We start from the raw sequence: 21463 nt of genomic DNA, 5'->3' as shown, positions 1-21463 counted from the left end.
AATACAATTTAGGTCTAGTCTGTCATTGCACAATGATGATATATCTACCCTAGAATACAATAAGGGATATGTCTACCCTAGATTACAATAAGGGATATGTCTACCCTAGATTACAATAAGGGTAATGTCTACCCTATATTGCAATAAGGGATATATTTACATTATATTACAATAGGGGATGTATTTACCCTGGATTACGATACGGGATATATTTACCTTAGATTACAATAATGGATATGTCTACCCTAGATTACAATAAGGGATATGTCTACTCTACATTACAATAAGGGATATGTTTACAATGTATTACAATAAGGGATATACGTGCACTGGATTACAATAATGGATATGTTTACACTAGATTACCATAAGGATATATCTACCTTATATTACAATCAGGGCTACGTCCACCCTAAATTACAATACTGGATATGTATACCCTATATTACAATAAGGGAAATGTCATACCCTAGATTACAATAAGGGATATGTTAACAATATATTGCAATAAGGGAAATGTCTAACTTTGACTAAAACATATCCATACGAAACTTTTGCCTAGAGTTACCCTATTTCAGTGAAAATGAATATATTAGCCTATAGTACCTAGATGCACTCTCCTAGACGTTGATATGAGCGCCCTTCATCAAGAAAAGACTAATTTCGAAATGTATAAAACTATATACCCTATCAACCTTCCTGCAGTGTCAATTACAACATATCCATACGAAAACTCGAATATATCGTGGAATCAATCTACACTGTTACTGATTTTGTTCTTTGTGATTGAGTTTTGTAACAACATTTAAGTTTAAATCTTAGTTTGCGTCTCTACTAAAAGCAGGTTCATATAACTACCCGTGAATGGTACGGTATTGAATGTTAAGTACTTTTCCACGTTTGTAGAAGCATGGAGGTATAAACAGAACCTCCATGGTAGAAGGCCATGTCGAGAAGGGAACAAAGTAAATTGTTAAACGGGCCTATGTAGATTCGATCAGTAATCTGTCAGTTGTGGCGTTCAATACATTAACTCTAGTGGTGACCCGTTGGAGTTACCAGTTTGGTTTTCTTTACATACTTTAGAGATCTGAATCGCGTATTTACGAACGGATGGGACGCTGTTCGTCAAGATCATTTGAGACATTTATTTCAGAAGACTTAATTCTTGAACTATCTTTGCTTAGACTTTCAATAAGTTTGAATGATATCTCATAAGGAAAAAGTCATCGATAAGACGAGATTTCTCATTAATGAATACAACATATTGATAATTTGTGACTTTCTCTAGGCGGGCTGAGTAGTTTAATTTAGTATACATTTATTAAATTTGTCTGTCCAAACGTAAACATCATCAAGTGGTTTTTTTCCTAATTTATGTTGTTATTGATATTGTTTTTTTTTTTGTATATTTAGTTCATCATACAACATCATTGTTTTGGTATAGTTGACAGAAACTAATGCATATGATGAACATACTTACATCAAATCTAGATGCAATCTCCAAGAGCTGGATGGTGGATCTCTGAAGAAGCTTGCTGTCGTCGTCGTTGTCGATGTCAACTTCCTTTGAACACAGATCCCTGACGGTGTCCTTGATTCCATCTACCTCACCAGTTTGTTCCAGGATGCAGAGGATGGCAAACTTATCACCGTCATTCCTGCTCTTCAAGTATTCTATTATTCTCTTTCCAACTGCTGGACTAATCCCACAGGCGAACCGATAGAGATACTGAAGATTAAATGGATCCACTTTATCAAGAACATTCTTCAGCTCAGATGCACCTCTTGTAGCAGCTACAACTTCTACCAGTCTAAAAGACGCAAACCATTCACAGAATAGTTGATGGTAGAACCTTACGTCAGTCATTGTCTGTATGTCTGTAGTAGAAGTCTGTTCGTTTGTCACAATAGACACTTCTTCCTCTACCAAGATACCGACTGCAATATAATGTTTAAGAAACCCTTGACCTAGTCGTGTACAGAGTCTATCCTTAAGCCATGATAACTGTTGGTTTTCACCGCAGAGACCTTCAAATGCTACTTTACTCAGTTCAGCAAATTTTAGCTCATATGTAACATTGTGTGGTCTCGTGTTCCTATCCATTGATTTATTGCTCTTGTGACTATGGAAACACTTCATCATGTAGCGGAAAAACTCTGTAACTGAATTAAATCTCATAAAAAGTACTTTTTCATGAGTCATGTGAGAAAACATAACAAAGAAAAGAGGCACCTGACATAGGGCATCAAGGATCGGGTTGGATTTTAAAGCGCGCTTAATTTTAGAAACGCTTTCTTCGTCTTCCCCAGTAACAGCTTTGCGAATGTACTGGTCACGTGCCTTTTCGTCAAAACCAACTAACCGCACTCGTTTTGTGTTTGCTTGGTCATAGTCCTTCGGGGGATATCTGGTTGTCAGGGTAACATCAATATTCCTAAACAGATTCCTCGTTATGATACGTCCTACGTCACTTCCGGTTGCTCCTTCCCTATCAGGAAACTCATCATATCCGTCCAGGAGTACCTTAACAGAAGAACAGCTTTCAATGATATCTTTAATATCAGTAGATTTGATACGAGGATCTTTTGGTCCTAAGAACAGCTTAATTGCTTGATAGATAGATATCTTGCTGTTCAGCTGCCTCAACCGGAGAAGAATTAGAATCTCTACGTCTTCAAAAGGTGAATCCTTTACACCATTGCACCAATCATAGGCGAGCTGTAAGGACACTGTAGACTTACCATACCCGGCTTCTGCTTCTATGATGCGCCGTTTGGCTTTCACTCGAGGGTCTGTGAAGATATCATTGTACGAGTCTACACGTACCCATGGTCCTTCTTTCTCCTTCGTCGCTCCTTCAACGATGTGGATCTCTGTACCGCCCTCAACAAATACCTTGTCCACACAATATAGTCTGTCCTTAATGTACGGTATAGGCTGGATTGCGTCATATTGTAGTTTATACCTGCTCTTCAGAGAATCGATGAGTATGATCTTTTTGTCTGAAACAAAATGGCAACAGTTTGATTTGTAAACATTATTTTTTGGTCAATGAAATTGGGGCGAGTCAGTGCTTATAAATAAACTGGAAACAATTATTGCGGGCAATATGTTGGAGTCACTCTGAATGACAAATTTATACCAGTTCAATCGGAGTAATATGCAAATTTTCCATTCGGTTAGTTCAAGTAAATAAGGTAAAAACAAAACAATGATAACAAAAAGTCACGTTGAACTCTCGATCATAAAATGTAAGAGTATTTAGAATGCTGAGGTTATCAATGTTCATTATAACAATCAGTCTTCTTTTGCTAAGTTACTAATCCCAAACTATGTAATCACAACAAACCTTGCACTGTAAGGCGCTCCATCGACACTGTAAGACGCTCCATCGATTATGACGTTACAACAATTTTCGTGACTGGTTGGCGGGATAAACTTGGGTCTTCAATTTTCTTTTCCTATGAGTGATAATACCCACAATTATCTTTCAAAGCAATGATCTGTTGAATATATAGATACAGTATGCATGGATGAATCTAACTTAACAAAATTATCATAAATCAAAGTCAACAGGCTCTGGCTCGACAAAGATTACATCAAAGTTTATCTCTTAGTTACTGTTTATTGTTTACACAAAACATCGACCTTTGAAGTAATCTAATATCAACCCACCCTGAAAAAAATTCAACTTTCTGTTTTGTTATCAACGGTCACGATACCATTTTAGAATGTCACCTACAGCTCATCATTTTAGATGGCGGGCTTCACAGTTATTGCGTGGCTGTCTCTTAATTGTAGATACAACGGTTATTCATTTGCATGTTAAAGAAGCTGTGTGAGTTGATTGTTATGATTATATTGATACTAATTGACAGTGACATCAGATAAAAATTGTAGGTCATACGTTTGACTATCGCCAAGGTTCATTGGAAAAAGTGAGGTAAACATATGTTTTCTTCTTTAAACATTTTCCAATTTGGTCTTTAATGTGTCTAATGCAACAATACAAAGCGTGCACGTGACGAAATGTTAACGTTGATGATCAAATGTATTAACTATACCCTAGTAATCTCTATTTGATGAAATTAAAGAAAAAGGTGACCCACTGTCATCAATACACATACTTGTGTATAGTGTTAGCCTGCGATGGTAACATTGCAAGCCTAAGTTAAACTGCTGCTTTAAGCGGTACATCTGAATCTCGGGCATATACAAACAAATGTTACGGTTCATTTATAAGCCGATTAGGTTTAATATCTAATGATTTATGTTTTTCCAATAATTTCAGAGAAATAACATTTACGGAGATTTGTTCTGTCCATACTGATAAGGCAAAATACATCAGTCACGTGATAGCTATCATACAAAACAAAAAATCTTAAAAATCAGTTAATTCCTTAAACTCAATCTGCTTATCTATTGTTTTAATATTCGTCCTCATTATCAGGAAGTTTGTAGATTTTAAGAATACTGTCATGTTTCATCTTGGTTTTATTGACAAGAACCACATTTCCACCGGGTTAGCCTATTTTAACTTATTTAATGTTCTCTCTAATTCCCACATATAGACCTAACTTATACCATGTTCCATTAACTTCCCACTAGATTCATCTTAGTAAAACGTATCCAAATGGTCCATGGTGGTCTTCCCACATGATGTACTCCATGTTCAATACGGATATAAAGTAAGACAAGTGCATCTCACTCATGCATATAATTGCAAGTTGAAATTAAGCCTATACCTTGAAGAATCTATGAAATGATTTCCATCCCGATTCATTCATTTATGTTGGACCTAAGCCTAAAGGCGCAAGGCCTCAGGGACGTCGCTAGAGGGGGTGTGGGGGGTGTCTCACCCCCCCCCCAATCTTGGTAAAAATTACGATGGTTGGAAAATTTTAGTGCGACAGTCGGAATTTCCGACTGTCGGAATTTCCGACTGTCGCCAGCTTCAATTCGGAATTTCCGACTGTCGCACTTTAATTTTTCTGACTGTCGCACTTTTATTTTCATATGTTCTTGTAATTTGTGAGTGACATAAAATTTTCGATCAAAATTGACCTTTAATCAGTCATATTTACCACGTTTTCCTCGTCACATTGAGAAATTGTATCTCGCGATCTTTTGACTCCACCATACAAAACTTCGTATGATTTTGAATACTCTAAAAAAATACAACGTCAGCTTCAATTCGGATAATTTATGTATTAATTTTGCTATTGGGTGGGTCGACCCTGTCCGCTTGCTTCAAGTGAGTTCAGGATGTACAGGGACGTAGCCAGGGGGAGCAGGAGAGCGACTGCTTCCCCCTTTCAGTGTCGAAAAATATGTTTAAAAACTGTTGTTATTACACTGCTAATACACGGCGATAACGATATTTTTTTAGGCCACTGTACATCTGGCTGTCTTACAAAATATGAAAGTTTATATTGTCCATCAGTTAAGTTCGTCAAATGTATTTCTGATATATTATGTAAAAGAACATGTAAAAGAATTCAAACAGGAAAACAAAATCTGCTGATAATATGATATCATATGATAATGATGAAACTGGCAACAAATTGCACCAGATCGCATCTAAGGACCTTTAATTGTTCAAAAATATCTCAAAGGGGAGGGGGACACCCCCTCCCCTTAGACCCCTCCCCAATAACAATCGCAAAAGGTGTTCCCTCTTTCAAACTCCTGGCTACGTCGTTGGGATATATATTGTCTCTATGGTATACAATAAAAACACCAATGCTAATCTATGGAAGCTTAAAAGTGCCATCAACATAAGCAAAAACTTTGCCCCATAAGGTACAAATGTATCGAAAAAAGTTCGGAACATAAGTGCAGTCGCGAAAGATGGGGTGTCTGACTGACACTGACCGTATCGTTGACGATTATTGCGGGGGTGGTAGGGGGGGGGGGGGAGTACAAGGCAGCAGTCGGAATTTTCTGGCTCCAAAACCCATCCAGTTGGAATTTCAGCCACTACACCCCCCCAATCATCAGGCCTTAGCTACGTCCCTGCAAGGCCTGCTATGTAAGTATTACAATTCTACATTTCTGTTTCGACAGGACTCAATTTTAGTATATTTATGATCTGATCTGACAGCAATTAAGTGAAAGGATAGCACATGTTCTGATAGGAAGAGATATGTTGTAGCTGCATGAATGAACTTATAAATAACCAGGATTTACATAAAAGGAGTTTGACTAACGTGAGCTTCAAATTATACCCTTCAAATTAATGAAATATTTAAATCGACATTAAAATATGATCATACAGACATGGAATGTAATTCTGATAAATTGAAATAGCCTTGAAGACGCCATGTTCATATAGCAATCTGTTGTCATACATTTAACATATCCTGTGTTATTTATGACGTGTTTAGTATATCAGTACATATATAGTTTCACACCACTACTGTCTCATGTACGCTACTTACCAGCACGATCATCGCTTTGTGGGTTTATCATCCAGAGTAGAATTTAAGTCTAGATTCCTTAAATCCTTAAATAACGGATGAAAATCACGAAAGAAGAACATAAGGAATCAGAAATGAAGAACATACAATTGACAATATGGTGTCGTGTATGTCATGTGACGTCCTAACATACGATTCTGAACGCTAAATATATATTGGGAGGAATCAGTTTAAAGTTTTAACTGGTTTCAAAGTTCATGTTTTATAGTTTACACAATCAAAGACTTTATTTGATGATACAATTCATATCTGATATATATGCCCTGCTGTGTTTATCCTGTCATATCATCCGTCTCAGGTCCCTTCTGTACGTATATATATATATGCATTGCTCTCAGTTACGTCTAATAATACGAAACCATTGTAAGTTTCCGATGTATTTTGTCCTATGTGCGTAATATGCCCGTAAAGTACGCAAACTGTGTAGATGAAACTACAAGCGGCGATGGCCAACTCTGAATATGTCTTGACAAGAAATCTACAGATTCGTTTACGACACTGAAAGCAACGTAAATCCATTGTTTATTAAACAAGTATGAACAAGTAAAGAAATTATGAACAATTTGAACAAAGAGTGTGTAGATATAAGGAGCTAGAGCGGGATTTTAACAAGTAACATTATGATTGCAAGGGTCCGTGTTTCGAGTCCCGTTCTAAAACCAAACAATGTTTTCTCTATTAAAATTGATCGTTCCTGTCAATTCTTCGTTGTTGATAAACTTCAGTAAGACAGGACTTCAATGAACGGAAGAACTCAGTTATAGTTGAAGTCATCAACAATGCCCCTTTTTGTATGAAAGGGTTTAGATGTTGTCCAATTAATTTCTAAATCGTTTGCGAAAAATGAGAATATCACTTTTCTTTCATTCAAAAAACTTTACAATGCTTCAGTTAGACGATCTTATGGTGCAATAGTGCAGTGGTGTGCACAGGATATGAAAGCTGTGTATTTGTGTGTATGGGTGGCGGGGGGTTGGGATTAAAAGTTCCTTCCTACTGATTAAGGTAGGAGCCAGATGCGGATGACGGACTTTATAGAGTATGGGGACTGTACTTTATAGAGAAGGACAGGGGCGGCGATTTGTTTCAAATATTGGGGGCACATTTGCTTGGGTAGAGGCGCGTATCCAGGATTTTGTATCCTGGGGGAGCAAATAATACCTAAGCGGAGCGCCACCATCAGTTGGCGCGCAGCGCACAAGAAAAAATTTCTGGTTTTGATAACCCCCCAGATTACCGGAAATGGCACTTCTCGGGCTTGCAAATGCCAACCAGATGCACACTTTTGCCTAAGAACCAAGTTTTTCCCAACAGGTTTTTTTCATCCATAAACTTTTCAAGAGTGTCACCAGTCACACACCATGTTCGACCTCTTCGCATCTCCTGTGGATCATTGCTTTCGTAGGTAATACTACGTAACGGCCCACAATTCCCCTCAGCCCCACTTTTCAAGGTTTTAAGCCCATTATTTGTTCAGAATTTAAATAATAAATTCACTTAAAAACATACCCATAATGTTGCACAAAATTTCATCTATGGACAGCCAATATAGAAAAAAAAAATCGACCCCTAACAGTCCAGTCAAAATTGCACGAGTAGAGGGAAGTATGATGAAGAATGTTGGTCAGGGAATTTCGAAAATTCAGACAAAGTTAATATTGCTGTACAAATACTAAAACCTCTTATAAAGGCTACTATAAAACTTCGATATCATAAAAAAAAAATACAAAAAATATACTAGAAGGGGGTCTTCCCCTTTGCCCCCCCCCCCTCCTCATGGCTACGCGTCTGCAGTTAGAAATCTTGTAGGAAACAGGTGAAATGGAAACCCAGTCAACCCATATCGATGTGGATCATCAGCCGCGTATCCAGGGGGGGGGGGCGGGCGTTGGGGGCGCGCGCCTCCGGGTAAGAAAAAGAGGAGAGAAAAAATAGAGTAGAAAAAAGGAAAAAAAGAGGGGGAAAAAAGAGGAGGAGGAGAGGAAGGAAGGGAAAAGAAAAAAGAAGAAAGAGAGAAAAAGGAGAAAAGGAGGGAGTAAAAGAAAAACACTAAGACACCGGGAAGAGAAAGAGGAACAGTGACATCATTACAGCGCTGATCCCTTTTATATACACAGGGTAGCCAGTGACTGATCAAGGATTTCGGAAGGGGCGTGCGCCTCACCCTACCCCTAACATCGTCAACTCCATTTTTGACGATTCCATTTTGTCCTCTCTCAATAATGTATATGTACATATATACTATATATGGTCTATCATAACGCGTGTGTGTCTATATGAAACCTGCTATGAAACCAACTGTGGCTGGTCTCGAACTCGACCGTGTCGTCGGGGAACATGACGCATTTCGGGAAGGGGGCGACTGCCCCCACCCCCCCTTGAGCATATTTTTTTATGATATCGTTAGTAATTTCAAAATAAAAAATGCTTAGATGCAACTTACAAGGCCGGGGAAGTGTCATTTCCAGCGATCTGGGAGGTATATTCGGCCAAAATTTGCTTGTACGCTTCGCGCCAATACATGGTGGCGCTACGCTTAGATAGTTTGCCAACAGGCTTCGCCCCTCACTTGGCAAACTCCTCGCTACGCGCCTGCTCGAATTTGTAAAGCAAACAGCGGATATCACCTTATATCAATGAGCATGAAAATGGTGTTCCAAGATGAACAGCCTCAAAACTGTCTATGGGTGAAGTCATGGGCGTAGGAGCCCAATTTGATTGGGGCTGTAACGACTTGCCCGAAAAAATAACCAAAATTTTTCGCGCACTCCGCGCGCGTTCAACATGTTAATGGCAATACCATATAAGCCAGCATCGGTTATTACATCGTATGCCATCGTGTACCTTACGATCCGTGAAAGTTGCGCAGTATACCGCGGGATATACCGCTAATGTAAACAACGAAATGTCTTATGTAGATGGGGAAAACCTTGAAAAGTGGGGCTGACGGGTATTGTGGGCCGCGACGTAGAATCACCTACACAAGCAATGATCCACAGGACATGCGATGAGGTCGAACATGATTTGTGACTGGTGACAATCTTAAAAAGGTTATGGATAAAAAAAACTATTTGGAAATACTTGGTTCTCAGGCAAAAGTGTGCATCTGGTTGGTCATTTTCAGCCTGAGAAGTGCCATTTCCGGTGATCTAGGTGGTATCAAAACCAGAAAATTCTCTTGTACGCTGCGCGCCAACCGATGGTGGCGCTCCGCTCAGATGGTAATTGGCGCCCCCGGGTCGGAAAATCCTGGATACTCCCCTGATCATATACACGATCAGGGACGTAGCCGGGGGGGGGGGAGAGGGGGAGCGACTGCTCCCCCTTTCAGTGTCGAAAAAATGTTAAAACTGTTGTTTTTTAGCATGGTAATTTGCCAGTGCTCTTTTGATCTTGAATACTCGTCAGCTTTGTTAACTCGATTATAATCGTAGTAACATTCAGGCCTACTGATTCAGCACTTACTTAGTTTGGCAGATGCAATTAGCTAAATGTTAGCCTATAGCCTATTACAAGCCTACAGTTGGCCACTGCGTAATAAAATACATATTGCCTATACCTAACCGCACTTGATGGAATGTCACGAACCGTATGCACAACGACGTCGACAACGTCTCATCCCCTTTATGATTCGTCCTAAGTTGTTGCACGAACAGCATGTTATGAAGCTAGCAATCGTACGTGATACGCGCTTCCTATAAATAATTATTACACTGCTAATACACTGCGATAACGATATTTGTTTTAGGCCACTGCACATCTGGCTGTCTTACAAAATATGAAAGGTTATATTGACGATCAGTTAAGTTCGTCAAATGTATTAAACAAGAATCATCCTACTGGAAAATGTTTTAAAGAGCGCTACATTTTTGTCTTTCTGATATAATATGTAAAAGAATTCAAAAAAGGAAACAAAACCTGCTGATAATATGATATCATATGAAAATGATGAAACTGACAAAACATTGCACCAGATCGCAACTAACTTAGGACCTTCAATTGTTCAAAAATATCTCAAAGCGGGAGGGGGACACCTCCTCCCCTTAGACCCCTCCCCCATATCAATCGCAAAAGGGCTCCCCCTTCAAATTCCTGGCTACGTCGCTGTATAGTACGATTGTACGTACTAACACTCATACACAAGAGATGTACAGATATTATGATAATCATCATGAGTGATAACATGCTATACGGTCACAGGTCACATAAACGACCAAGAAGAGTCATTTACCTCATGCAGCATGTGTTGGATGAAGTTTTAGCAACCGCCAAATATGATTTGGATAAATAATCTCACGCATTATTTTCTAGTTATAGCAACACAAAAAAACTATGCCACCAAATATTGGGGGGGGGGGGAATTAGATACTATATCCCCCACCTAATATATTGGAGGGACATGTCCCCCCCCCCGTCCCCTTCCATGATCGCCGCCCATGGAGAAGGAGACTGTACTTAATAGAGTAGGGGACTGTACTTGATATATAATGGGGACTGCACCCTATAGAGTCGGGGAATGTACTTTATACAGTAGGGGACTGTACTTTAAAGAGTAGGGGCTGTACTTTTAGAGTAGGAGATGTAATTTATAGAGTAGGGGACTGTACTATGTGTAGTAGGGGGGGGGGCTGTACTTGATATAGTATGGGGACTGCACCCTATAGAGCCGGGGACTATACAATATAGAGTAGGGGCTGTACTTTTAGAGTAGGGGACTGTAATTTATAGAGTAGGGGACTGTACTATATGTAGTAGGGGGAGGAAGTATGGGGACTGTACTTTTTAGAGTCGGTGGTCTGTACTTTTTAGAGTAGGGGACTATAGTTTATAGAGTAGGGGACTGTACTGATAGAGTAGGGGCTGTACTTTACAGAGTTGGGGACTGCACTATATAGAGAAGCGGACCGTTCTTTACAGAGTAGGGGGACTGTTATTTATAGAGTAGGGGACTGTACTTTATAGAGTAGGGGGACTGTACTTTACAGAGTAGAGGAACAGTTATTTATAGAGTAGGGGACTGTACTTTATAGAGTAGGGGGACTGTACTTTACAGAGTAGAGGAACAGTTATTTATAGAGTAGGGGACTGTACTTTATAGAGTAGGGGAACTGTATACTTTATAGAATAGGGGGACTGTAAATTACTTTATAGAGTATGGGACTGCCATTTATAGAGTAGGGGGACTGTACTGGGTTATTGAAACTGTTATGAGGTTGGGTTTTGGAGATCCTCCACCCAGGAAAATAGAATGAAAATTTAGACATAAAATTTGTTCATACTAAGGAATAGTTACACTATTGGGCAGGAATATAGGCAAATATCAACGCAAAGTTTTACTTATAATTACTTTAGTAAAGTGAAGGGTGATGATACAACCGTTGAAAGAGTCCACATACCACCCAGTTGATTACAGCAATGCACAGACTAAACCATTTCTCTCCGACTGACGATACGAGATAGGGCCATGGCTCACACGCCCGCACTCATTCTTTCGCACTCAACTGTAGGAGCGTCGGAAGCCAGGTCGGGCATCGAGGACAATGCTTGTCCCCCTCTTTACACTGGTCACATATTCCATATTTTTGCATAGCCCCTCCATGTTTTTCCGGGCCCGCAATATGATTGCGAGGCCCCCAGACTGTATCCCCCTGATCACCCCTCTCCTTTTGAGTGCTTAGATGCAAAACTGTGCTATCATAACATCACATCAACTCCTAATTATACGACTTTGGTTGCGTGTTCTATAAAACGCAAGCACTTTTCAACACAATTTAGGGGAGGGGAGGGGAGGGAAGGGAGGGGAGGGGTTACGGAAGGGAAGAAGGATCGTGTTGCTATTCTTCCAGTGGCTATGGTACTGTAGATATTAACGACGAAACACATTTACAATACACAATAGTTCGTATATAGGCAAACATATACGCAGGTGATATATGGTGACTCAAATATAAATGTTGTTTATATTAGAAACGACAAGCCCGTACCACTCGACGCAGGGAACTTTGTCTAGAAGAGTCAATTACTGAATCAAAGTTAACTTGTTCGATGAAATCTCGATCTATGCTTAGTGTGCTACTATGAGGGAAAATCTGACCAGAAGCAGATCACGTCGTACTATATCAACGAGTAGCATTTTGCAGTATCATCATGGCTATTTATTTTTCCTTTGTCAATTTTTCTTCTTTTTTTCAACGCCGTTGCGTCCCAAAAAAATGTTGGTGTTGGAGAGGGGCCTTACCCCCTGTCCGTACCCTTCTGGATACGCCAAAGCTAGAATCGAGTTTAAAGCAAGAAAACACATGTCAGAGAGAGGAATTAAGAGACTCCCGAATGTACTCTAAGCCCTAGTGGGTATCATTTGTACTTTAGCTGCACTAGTTGCACTGTTCAGATATCTAATGTTCCCTGATAGTCATTTTATAGTAAAAAAATACATTCCAGAGAAGAATTGCGTTTTACTGAAATGTGTTTGGAAGCCCGAGTAGGGTTAAAGGGGGGGGGGGGACAAATCCCCGAAAGCTGTAGCATTTTTAAATATTCCTTTTACTTTGTTACTACTTTGATCTATTCCCTCCTCCTTATTGCAAACGTCCAATATGTAAATTTCTAATATGGTGCATGGAGTGACTGAGAATTCGCTCAAGTACACTAACCGCGGTATACAGACGCTAAGAATGGGCTCAAGTAGATAGGATGTGTCAAAGAGGAGACATGTTTGAGGGATTAGTTTAATCCAAGTGTACAAAAGTTTATATAGATGAACATAAATCGACTTTTCTTGCCAATGATGTCTAATTATTATGGTTATAACCGCCAAAATTCAAGTTCCAAGCTTCGGAATGTTCAGTTCTTTATATATTGTTGTGTTCATTGATACACATACTCTGTTTTTATATATTTTCAGGGATGTTGATTATTTGGTCTTTATATTATGTTAATTTTATGAGAACCTTAGCCTTCTCTGCTTGTCTTTGATTGGCTAATCATCCCTGTATTTAAATTACTTAGCATATCGCATTTTAATAATGACAACAACCAATATTGCGAATCTTGTTCTGTCATTTCCTGTGTCTGCCATGGGGTATTGATTCCTATCATAAGAAATGCTCCTTTTCTTATAAAATAAGAACGTTTTTCAATTTTTGTAATATAAAAGTGCCCTTCAAGTATTAAAGGTGCCATTTTGTTGAAAAAGTTATGAAAATATGTTATTAAAAAGTGCTCTTTTGTTGTAAACGCTAATTACTGAAATTTTGATACGTGCTTCACAGAGAAGAGTTTCTCACCAAGATGTTGGCGGTATTCCCCCTTAAATAAATGTCACATACACCATGGCCAGTCATCCACTCCTTCCGTATTTAGATCTTGGACATAATCTTAGCGATATTTTGATACATGTCCCACTGTCTTCGATGTTCACCAACCTCCCCCTCCACCTTCTCGATTGAACCATCTGACACTGTATATAGGAGACAATGAACAGGAATAGGTCACGTGGTACCCAAATAAACATACCACAATAGGCAAATTATGATCGTTCGTTTTATTAGAAAATATGAAAACTGAGGTCAATTCCGTTATCATTCCATGTATCCACGTGTACCCAATGGCTAATACAGATTCTCTCAAAATGATCGATTATTTATGATATTCATTCCTCATCCAAATAAAGTTTATTAGCCTTAATATTTGTTTTAGTTCTTAACCCGTTTCGTCCTCGAAAATGTTTGTGGTAGGGGGAAACTCCCCTGCCTCCACCCCATCTTTCCCACCCTTCTGGCTACTCCACTGCCTGTAGAGAGTTTAAAGCACGAAAACACCTGTCAGAGGAAGCAATTAAATTACTCCGAAATGTATTCTAAGCCCTGCTGGGAATCCTGGGTCTTGAACTGGGTCATTTTCACTTTTCAGGTTTTGAATTTTCTCTGATATTCATTTCTTATCGAAAAAAATTATTTTTTCCGGAGTGCAGGAGCGTATCATGTTGAGTAATTATTGCTGGTTTGTATAATGCTTAGATTTTCCAGGGGTACAAGGGGTGACCCGTGTGTACGCCCATGTCTGATTGGGTGTATCAATTCACAGATCACCCGATACAGTGGATAATCCCGATTATCAAGTGGCTTAGAATGGGCTCAGATAGATAATGTATAAAAAGGGAAATGTTTAGAATGGAATAGATTAATGTAATTATAAATAGTGGACATGGATGACCATTATTTGAGTTTTATAGCAAATTATAGACAATGACACCTTTATGGTAATAAACCAAAACTTGATATGTGTTATATACAGCTATGAAATGTTCAATTCTTCATGTCTTGGTTAGCTTAAACCTAACCTTAACTTGTTTTAAGTGGTTTATATATATTTGTATATAAACCTCCTCTGTAATAATACTCTTTCCATTGATCAATTAAGGTGATTGTCTGATATTTATTATATAAATGTAAATATTATCAAATACATAATCTACTCTGCTTGTCTCTGATTGGCTATCCTTTCCTGTTGATTATTTAGAGTACTTAGCATGTCTTTGTTGCACATTGACCTTACTGAAGATTATGTACACTGTATAGTGGCAGCAACAAGTATCATTGTGAACTTTTCACTGCCATTTACTTCGACGGCAGCCCTTTGGTACAACCATATAGTAATATTAAACTAATTCAGAGCACTTACATGAAACTTACAGCGATATGTTTGGTGGAGGGAGGGAGGGGGGGGGGACGTTAGATATTAAATAATGAAAACGAAATTAAATGATAATAAATTTCAATTTACAATTTTTAATTAAAATTAAATTATAATAATAAAGTTACAACTCGCAAAAGTGCCCCTCTTTGTAATACGAAATGCTCTTTTCTAATATAAATGACTCCTTATATATTTTGTAAGATTGTAAATACGCCCTTTTTAAATGATGATGTATCAGATTGTTGAATACATTACTACAATATAAATTAGAATGTTCTCTTTTGTTAAACAGAACATCCAATACTGGATTTTGTGGTACGGAATTCACAGATAATATTCACCCCGGAAAGTTTATATGTTCCCCCGCAAACACCACTACCCCTCGACGTTTCTCTTCCCCCACCCCCTCTTCTGCCGTCTCTGGTAGAACGAGGACAATGACCAAAACCCTATTCCAACTAGACAGAGATCTTTCAGTTTCATTGGAAAATAGAATTGAATCCTGTTATACCATTCATCGTCGTGTTCTCAAGTCATTCAATGAGACAAAACAATACACAATATCTATCAGATTATTCAACATTTATCATATTATTCAATATCTATCAGATTATTCAACTCTCACAACCAAGTTTGGTGTTTGATCTGATTAGTTTAAATTTTCACTCTTTTTCTGAATGAGATGGTCAAACGCCCTCGAAAGTAAAAGTTATTCGTCCGCACGTTGGTGGTCGCTAATACGATGTCATACGCCCTCAATTATGTTAACAGCAGCACACGATTAGGTTGGTTATGGTAAAGTGGTGGTTATTGTTGAAATAAAAATAGCCTTTTAAAGGATCAAGTTGCTGAAACATTGTCAGATTAAATAGATATGTTGATTATTATTGTCTTGCAAGGAATGGTGAACTGAAGTTCTACACGCCATGTAGTGAAAACACAGAATAAAGTCGTTCGATATTAAATCCAGTCATTTTGATTTCAATGGCGCTCTCCAGCGACCTGTCCGAGGGTGCTGTCTTACACTGTAAAAACACTTGGGTCATTTTTTGACCCAAATTTGACCCAGCAACTTAGTGGAATCTCCACCAGCCCAGGTTTGGGTCAATTTGACCAAGGATCTGTGTCATTTGACATCTGACCTAAAACTGGGTTATTTTGACCCATACGCTACTTTGACCCATATGCTACTTTGACCCAGCTTTTGACCCAGCTTTTGACCCAGTGGTTAGTGCAATCTCCACCAGCCCAGCAGATTGGGTCAAAAAAATTGACCACGTAAATGGGTCAAAGCTGAATTTACATTTGCAGTTGCAGGAAGTCTATAAAAGAAATGACATAAGACTTTGATTCCTAATGATAAATTAATTTATTCAAATCACAAAGTGGTGTTACAATAAAGCATGCAATTTCTTCTATTTCACATATAATTATCGATATTCATTTTGTTTTATTCCAACTAGAACATCATAGTAACAGTAAAAATCAGAGTAATGTGATACCCATAAAACTAAACAAACAATGAACACAAGAACATAGGCTAAGGCTAATGTACCAATTGAGAATCATTGGAAACTAAGCAATGTTCCTTAAAATCCTGACATACTTTACTAAAACAACTGATCATTTATTCATGTGCACAAACTTAAGTTCACTGAGGATTATGTTCTGTACTACTTGAAAGGCTTTAATTGTTGATCTCACAGCTAGGTTTGCTGCAGTGTTTGTAATATTAAGTTAATCAAGACTGGAGCATGCACTCACTCTCTACTTGTATCCTTAGTCACTGTAGTAATTTGATTATTAGCTAGCATTTCTAATTGTTTTTAAAGAATATAAATAAACAACATTCCATAGTTATCAATTGTATAAAATGTTAGGTATACAAAGAAGACATGTAGTACATAAATGGTGGCTGTAAGAAATCAAAAATTTTGGAAAGCTCAATGTTTGGTGGGGGCTTTGTCATGGTCAAAAGTCAAAGACAATATCAAACATATTTTTGCAGTGGGTTGGTGGGGCAAGACAAACCCTATGGCCAGCTGCCAATTAATAAACTCTTGCAAGCATATCCCAAAGGTGATAATTTCCTCAGTAGTTCTTGTACCAAAACAGCATTAGATTTGAATGAGGAAAAGCTGTTTATAACATACAGTACAAGACTTATAATCACTGAAAAGTCATCAATAAATGGAAACACTGTGAATAAATATTTTTGCACCACCAATATGTTACAATATGTATTAAGTTTTCAGTTGCTCAGGCAAAAAATGTACATCAGTCATGCTTTTGGCTAGTTGTGCATGGATGATGTATGGAAGAACACTAGTTTTGCACCACTGTTTGTGAGGCAGTTCTGCTTCTTTAGTCCCTCTAAACTTAACAATAACAAATACCAAATGAAACTTAAAACTTGTTCAAGGTAATGTAACATGCAAACATAAATAGCAAACAACTTTGTCACATAATGTAAATTAAAAACCTCATGTAATCATCCCATCATGTTAATGACCATGAACTAAGTGTTAACCTAATGTTGCACTGCCCAAGGTTTACAGGAGATATGTTCCTGATATGTCCCTTGAGATATGTCCCAACTTTGTCACATAATGTAAATTAAAAACCTCATGTAATCATCCCATCATGTTAATGACCATGAACTAAGTGTTAACCTAATGTTGCACTGCCCAAGGTTTACAGGAGATATGTTCCTGATATGTCCCTTGAGAAAATTATACGATAAAAGGTTACAATGTATAAAAAAACCAAATAAATCATATTAAACACTACTTTTGACAAAGTTGTTTACATACCTTTTTTCTCTTACTGACTACTTAAAAAGGCATGTAGGCTTCTTACTGAAGGGGATGTCGAAACCTTTCCTATCCCTTCACTAACCTTAATGAGGAATTTGTGTATAAATTCCCAGGTTGTTTGACACTGGCAGGGGTAGGCTATGTCAAACAAGTACAATGATTTGAAAGAAATATCAAAAGCTGCAATCAAATCTGTTGCTGGCAGAGCAACCCCTTTGATGATCACAAATGACTGAGTCGGATACCTTCTATCACCATATGCGAGGACGAATGGCTGCTTTCGAGTTCTATCTTGCTTAAGCTCATCTTCCATGAATTAAGGAAGATTGGTCCCAACCTTTGGAAGAAAGAAAATAAATTGCTGCTTTCAATGCACACTTAATTCTGTTGTCACTAATTTAAATAATTAGCAAATCTTTTCACTTGAATCATTACCATAGCAGATTTAAGATTCTGTTGACCTCAAATGATCTTGGACCTCCATGAAAAAAAAGAGGGATCATCTACTCACAAAGGGCTACCTACATACTAAGTTTAAGGTTCAAGCAACTTAACTTGGCACCTGACTGTTATAAGTGAAAAATCATCATGACATTTTATGCAACTTAATTACATACCAGTAGGAATGACTGAGGATGTAGGAATATCAGTTACTTAGCCTACACAGTTAAAAGAAATTGACCCATATCCCTTACTGAGTTTATTGTATGTAGACTGTTCAAGATAATGGTATTAGTACCTTTTGGTTCTGTTTTTATGTTGAACTTTACAGGCGTAGGCTTCTTTACTTCTTTCGGTGTTGCTTCTTGTTTCTTAAAGGCATGGGATCGTTTTCGGGCAATCTTTCCTCAAGATAGTCTGTAGCATAGCCTGTAGCAGGATGTTTCCCATGGGCTTTTGGGTACCATGCTACCTATAGTCCACAGATAAAAATAGGACATATATAGTTAACTTCAATTGTTCAATTACACCGACTATAGTCTTGGCAAAGACTGTTTGTTGGAGTATATCATATTTTACTGCAGTGGCATAACCAGTAGGGGAAAAGCCCCCAATTGGTCACCCCACCCCCCCCCCCAAATTGACATACAAGTAAATTAGTAAGATAGAAATGATGAACCATTTTACATCTTGTCCACCCCTTAAATACAAGAATTTTATCCCTCCCCTTACACCCCTTCCCCATATCTTGTTCCCCCTCCCCTTGCACAGACTCCTTGCTACCCTTCAGCTCTCCCCCACCCCCACTAAAAAGTCTGATTATACTACTGTGTTACTACATTTAATAGCACACTGTTAACTCTCTGTTCAGCAAGATAGCTATTAACAAGTAACATTATATATACTAGTCTTAGCCTCTAACGTTATATTTAGTTAAACTTACGTAGTGAGGTTAGGCCTATGCTTTATCAATGACCAAACGTTAGGTCTAACATTACAGCTATATATGTATCACTATCAGTATCACTGCATCAGGGTAATTATGGGCTTGTCTGAACCACGGCGCTCGCAGCACTAATAACATATTACTTAGGCCTAGCCTATCATCATATCTACAATGGCATACGATAATATAGTATTTAACTAATTAACGTTGCGAGCGCCTGTGGCCTGAACTAGTCAGCATACTTTGGCGTATATTTACCTTTGAATATTGGTATTTACATTGGCAAACCCCAGTCATCAAGGATGGAACTAACAAACGTGTCCATTTTCAGAGCCCATCAAAGTTTTTGATTCAACTAAGACTGCCTTCTTGGTCCTGAATTTACGTATGGTTTGTTGATTTGTGTGACGGTGTTCAGCTGTTGTCTAAGAAAGGCGTCATGCAAAAACGCTGATAGTGGTCACATGACATAACTTATCCAATGAGAAAAGTCTTTGAGAATGACCCAGTGCAAAAAGTCAAACTTTCATCGAGCTATTTCACAATTTCAAACAATCTTGCGTAATAACTCAACCAATACGACCCATTTCTGGGTAGAGTATGGCTGACTAAGCAGATGGGTCACACAAAATGACCCAGGTGTTTTTACAGTGTATAGGTCCTAATAGAGTTCAAACTATAGGTCCTAATGTGCGTTATCATTACAGTGTACAAAACTATGCTTTAAAATAACACGATGTCGTAAATGCACAAACTCACAAGCATACGAACACGCAGGGTGAATTTGTATGACGACGCAGAGGCGTTAAAAGAAAGTGAATGATTTGGATCATTGTCTTCTCCTGTTATAACATCATGTTGCAACTAAGCATCCGTAATGAGGTAGAAGTTTCAAATTAGTAACTCCTCTTCGTAAGGCCCCTTTCCAATGCCGACACATTCACTAAGATAATTAATAGAAAACTGGTGTCACCAACCCCCCCCCCCCCCCTTAAAAAAATATGGAAAACCAGGGCCATATACCGTGTTAACAGATAACTTTGAGCCTCGCTGCTGTGTATGCGCGAGCTGACTATCTGGAATCTGAAATAATATAATAAATGATCTGTTCTCTCCTAAAGCTGGTTCGTTTATATATAACACTATCAGATTATTTTTACCAATAACAGCAGTTTTAAAGCTAGTTAGTGCATATATGACACTATCAGATTATATTTAACAACAACAGCAGTTTTAATGCACGTATCCGCACTCATAAGTTTATTCTCGGCGGAAGAAAAATTCAACAACAACAACAGCAACAAAAAGCAAAGATATAAGAAGCCACGGAAGTATTTCCGAAAGAACTTCCGCGAAGAGACTGACTATGGAAAATGTCGAGCGCCCTCTAAAATAAAGATTTACAGCAGATCTAGATATTTGAAACATTTCGGATCAGTCACAACGTACTTCAACTTTAAATTATTATATTATGTATCATATTCTTCTTTGTGTTACACTTCTATTCGTCCAGTATTTTTGTTCGTGCTGTCATAAACTATTCACAATGTCGTTGAAACAACGTTGCTTGTAAATTCGTTTAAGTTTCATTTAGACGTAGTTTACAAACTAAACATTGTGACGTATCATCAATTGAGTCGTTTAGTAATAATGTAGAGGGATATATTATATTTTACAAGAGGATGAGTGTAAGAGATAACCACTTGAATACGGATATCGATATTAGCCCAATATATCTGTAGTTAGCACACACATTATACTTGTTTTGGACAAGTAAGTTATTTTTAGTACTGCAAAAACGTTGCTGCTACGCCGAAAGATATGTATCGAGCGTAGAAGAGTTCTAAGCCAATCTCTGGTAATAATGTATGAGTGACATTGCTCGTGTCAATATGTTACAATAAATCACTGTATCAAATACATAGGATAGAAATATCAGTAATGATGAGTAACAATGACTCATGATGTACATTTTACAATGGGACTATAGAACTGCATATTTACATCATATTAAGAATAAAGTTACAATTAATCAAACTAGACAAACTTCTAGATTTGTAAAGCAGATCAGTCCAGTTCC

At 38.1% G+C, this 21463-nt stretch overlaps 2 protein-coding genes and 1 long non-coding RNA gene across 5 annotated transcripts in view; all 3 read right to left on the bottom strand.

Annotated features, from left to right (window-relative positions):
- LOC139970051 (NLR family CARD domain-containing protein 4-like) overlaps window positions 1-6609 on the bottom strand; it is a 73562-nt gene extending 66953 nt beyond the window's left edge. The window contains exons 1-3 of one of the 2 annotated variants that reach the window (XM_071975663.1): window positions 6445-6609; window positions 3354-3507; window positions 1484-3006 (exon numbers count right to left, since the gene is read on the bottom strand). In XM_071975663.1, coding sequence (XP_071831764.1) covers window positions 1484-3006; window positions 3354-3396 — 1566 coding nt within the window. In that variant the 5' untranslated portion in view covers window positions 3397-3507; window positions 6445-6609. The remainder of the gene's footprint in view (window positions 1-1483; window positions 3007-3353; window positions 3508-6444) is intronic. The other variant, XM_071975664.1, reaches the window with a different exon arrangement.
- Window positions 1-21463, bottom strand: part of LOC139970035 (NLR family CARD domain-containing protein 4-like) — a 545770-nt gene that overhangs the window by 66953 nt on the left and 457354 nt on the right. The gene's annotated exons all lie outside the window — the stretch shown is intronic.
- Window positions 16200-20032, bottom strand: LOC139969334 (uncharacterized). The gene is made up of 3 exons (XR_011793691.1): window positions 19642-20032; window positions 18736-18909; window positions 16200-18333 (listed from the first exon to the last, which is right to left on the bottom strand). It is a non-coding gene; the product is annotated as an uncharacterized lncRNA (long non-coding RNA).

The sequence above is a fragment of the Apostichopus japonicus genome, chromosome 7, assembly GCF_037975245.1.
Source record: "Apostichopus japonicus isolate 1M-3 chromosome 7, ASM3797524v1, whole genome shotgun sequence".
Classification (NCBI taxonomy): domain Eukaryota; kingdom Metazoa; phylum Echinodermata; class Holothuroidea; order Aspidochirotida; family Stichopodidae; genus Apostichopus; species Apostichopus japonicus.
This window is presented reverse-complemented; position numbering and strand designations above follow the sequence as displayed.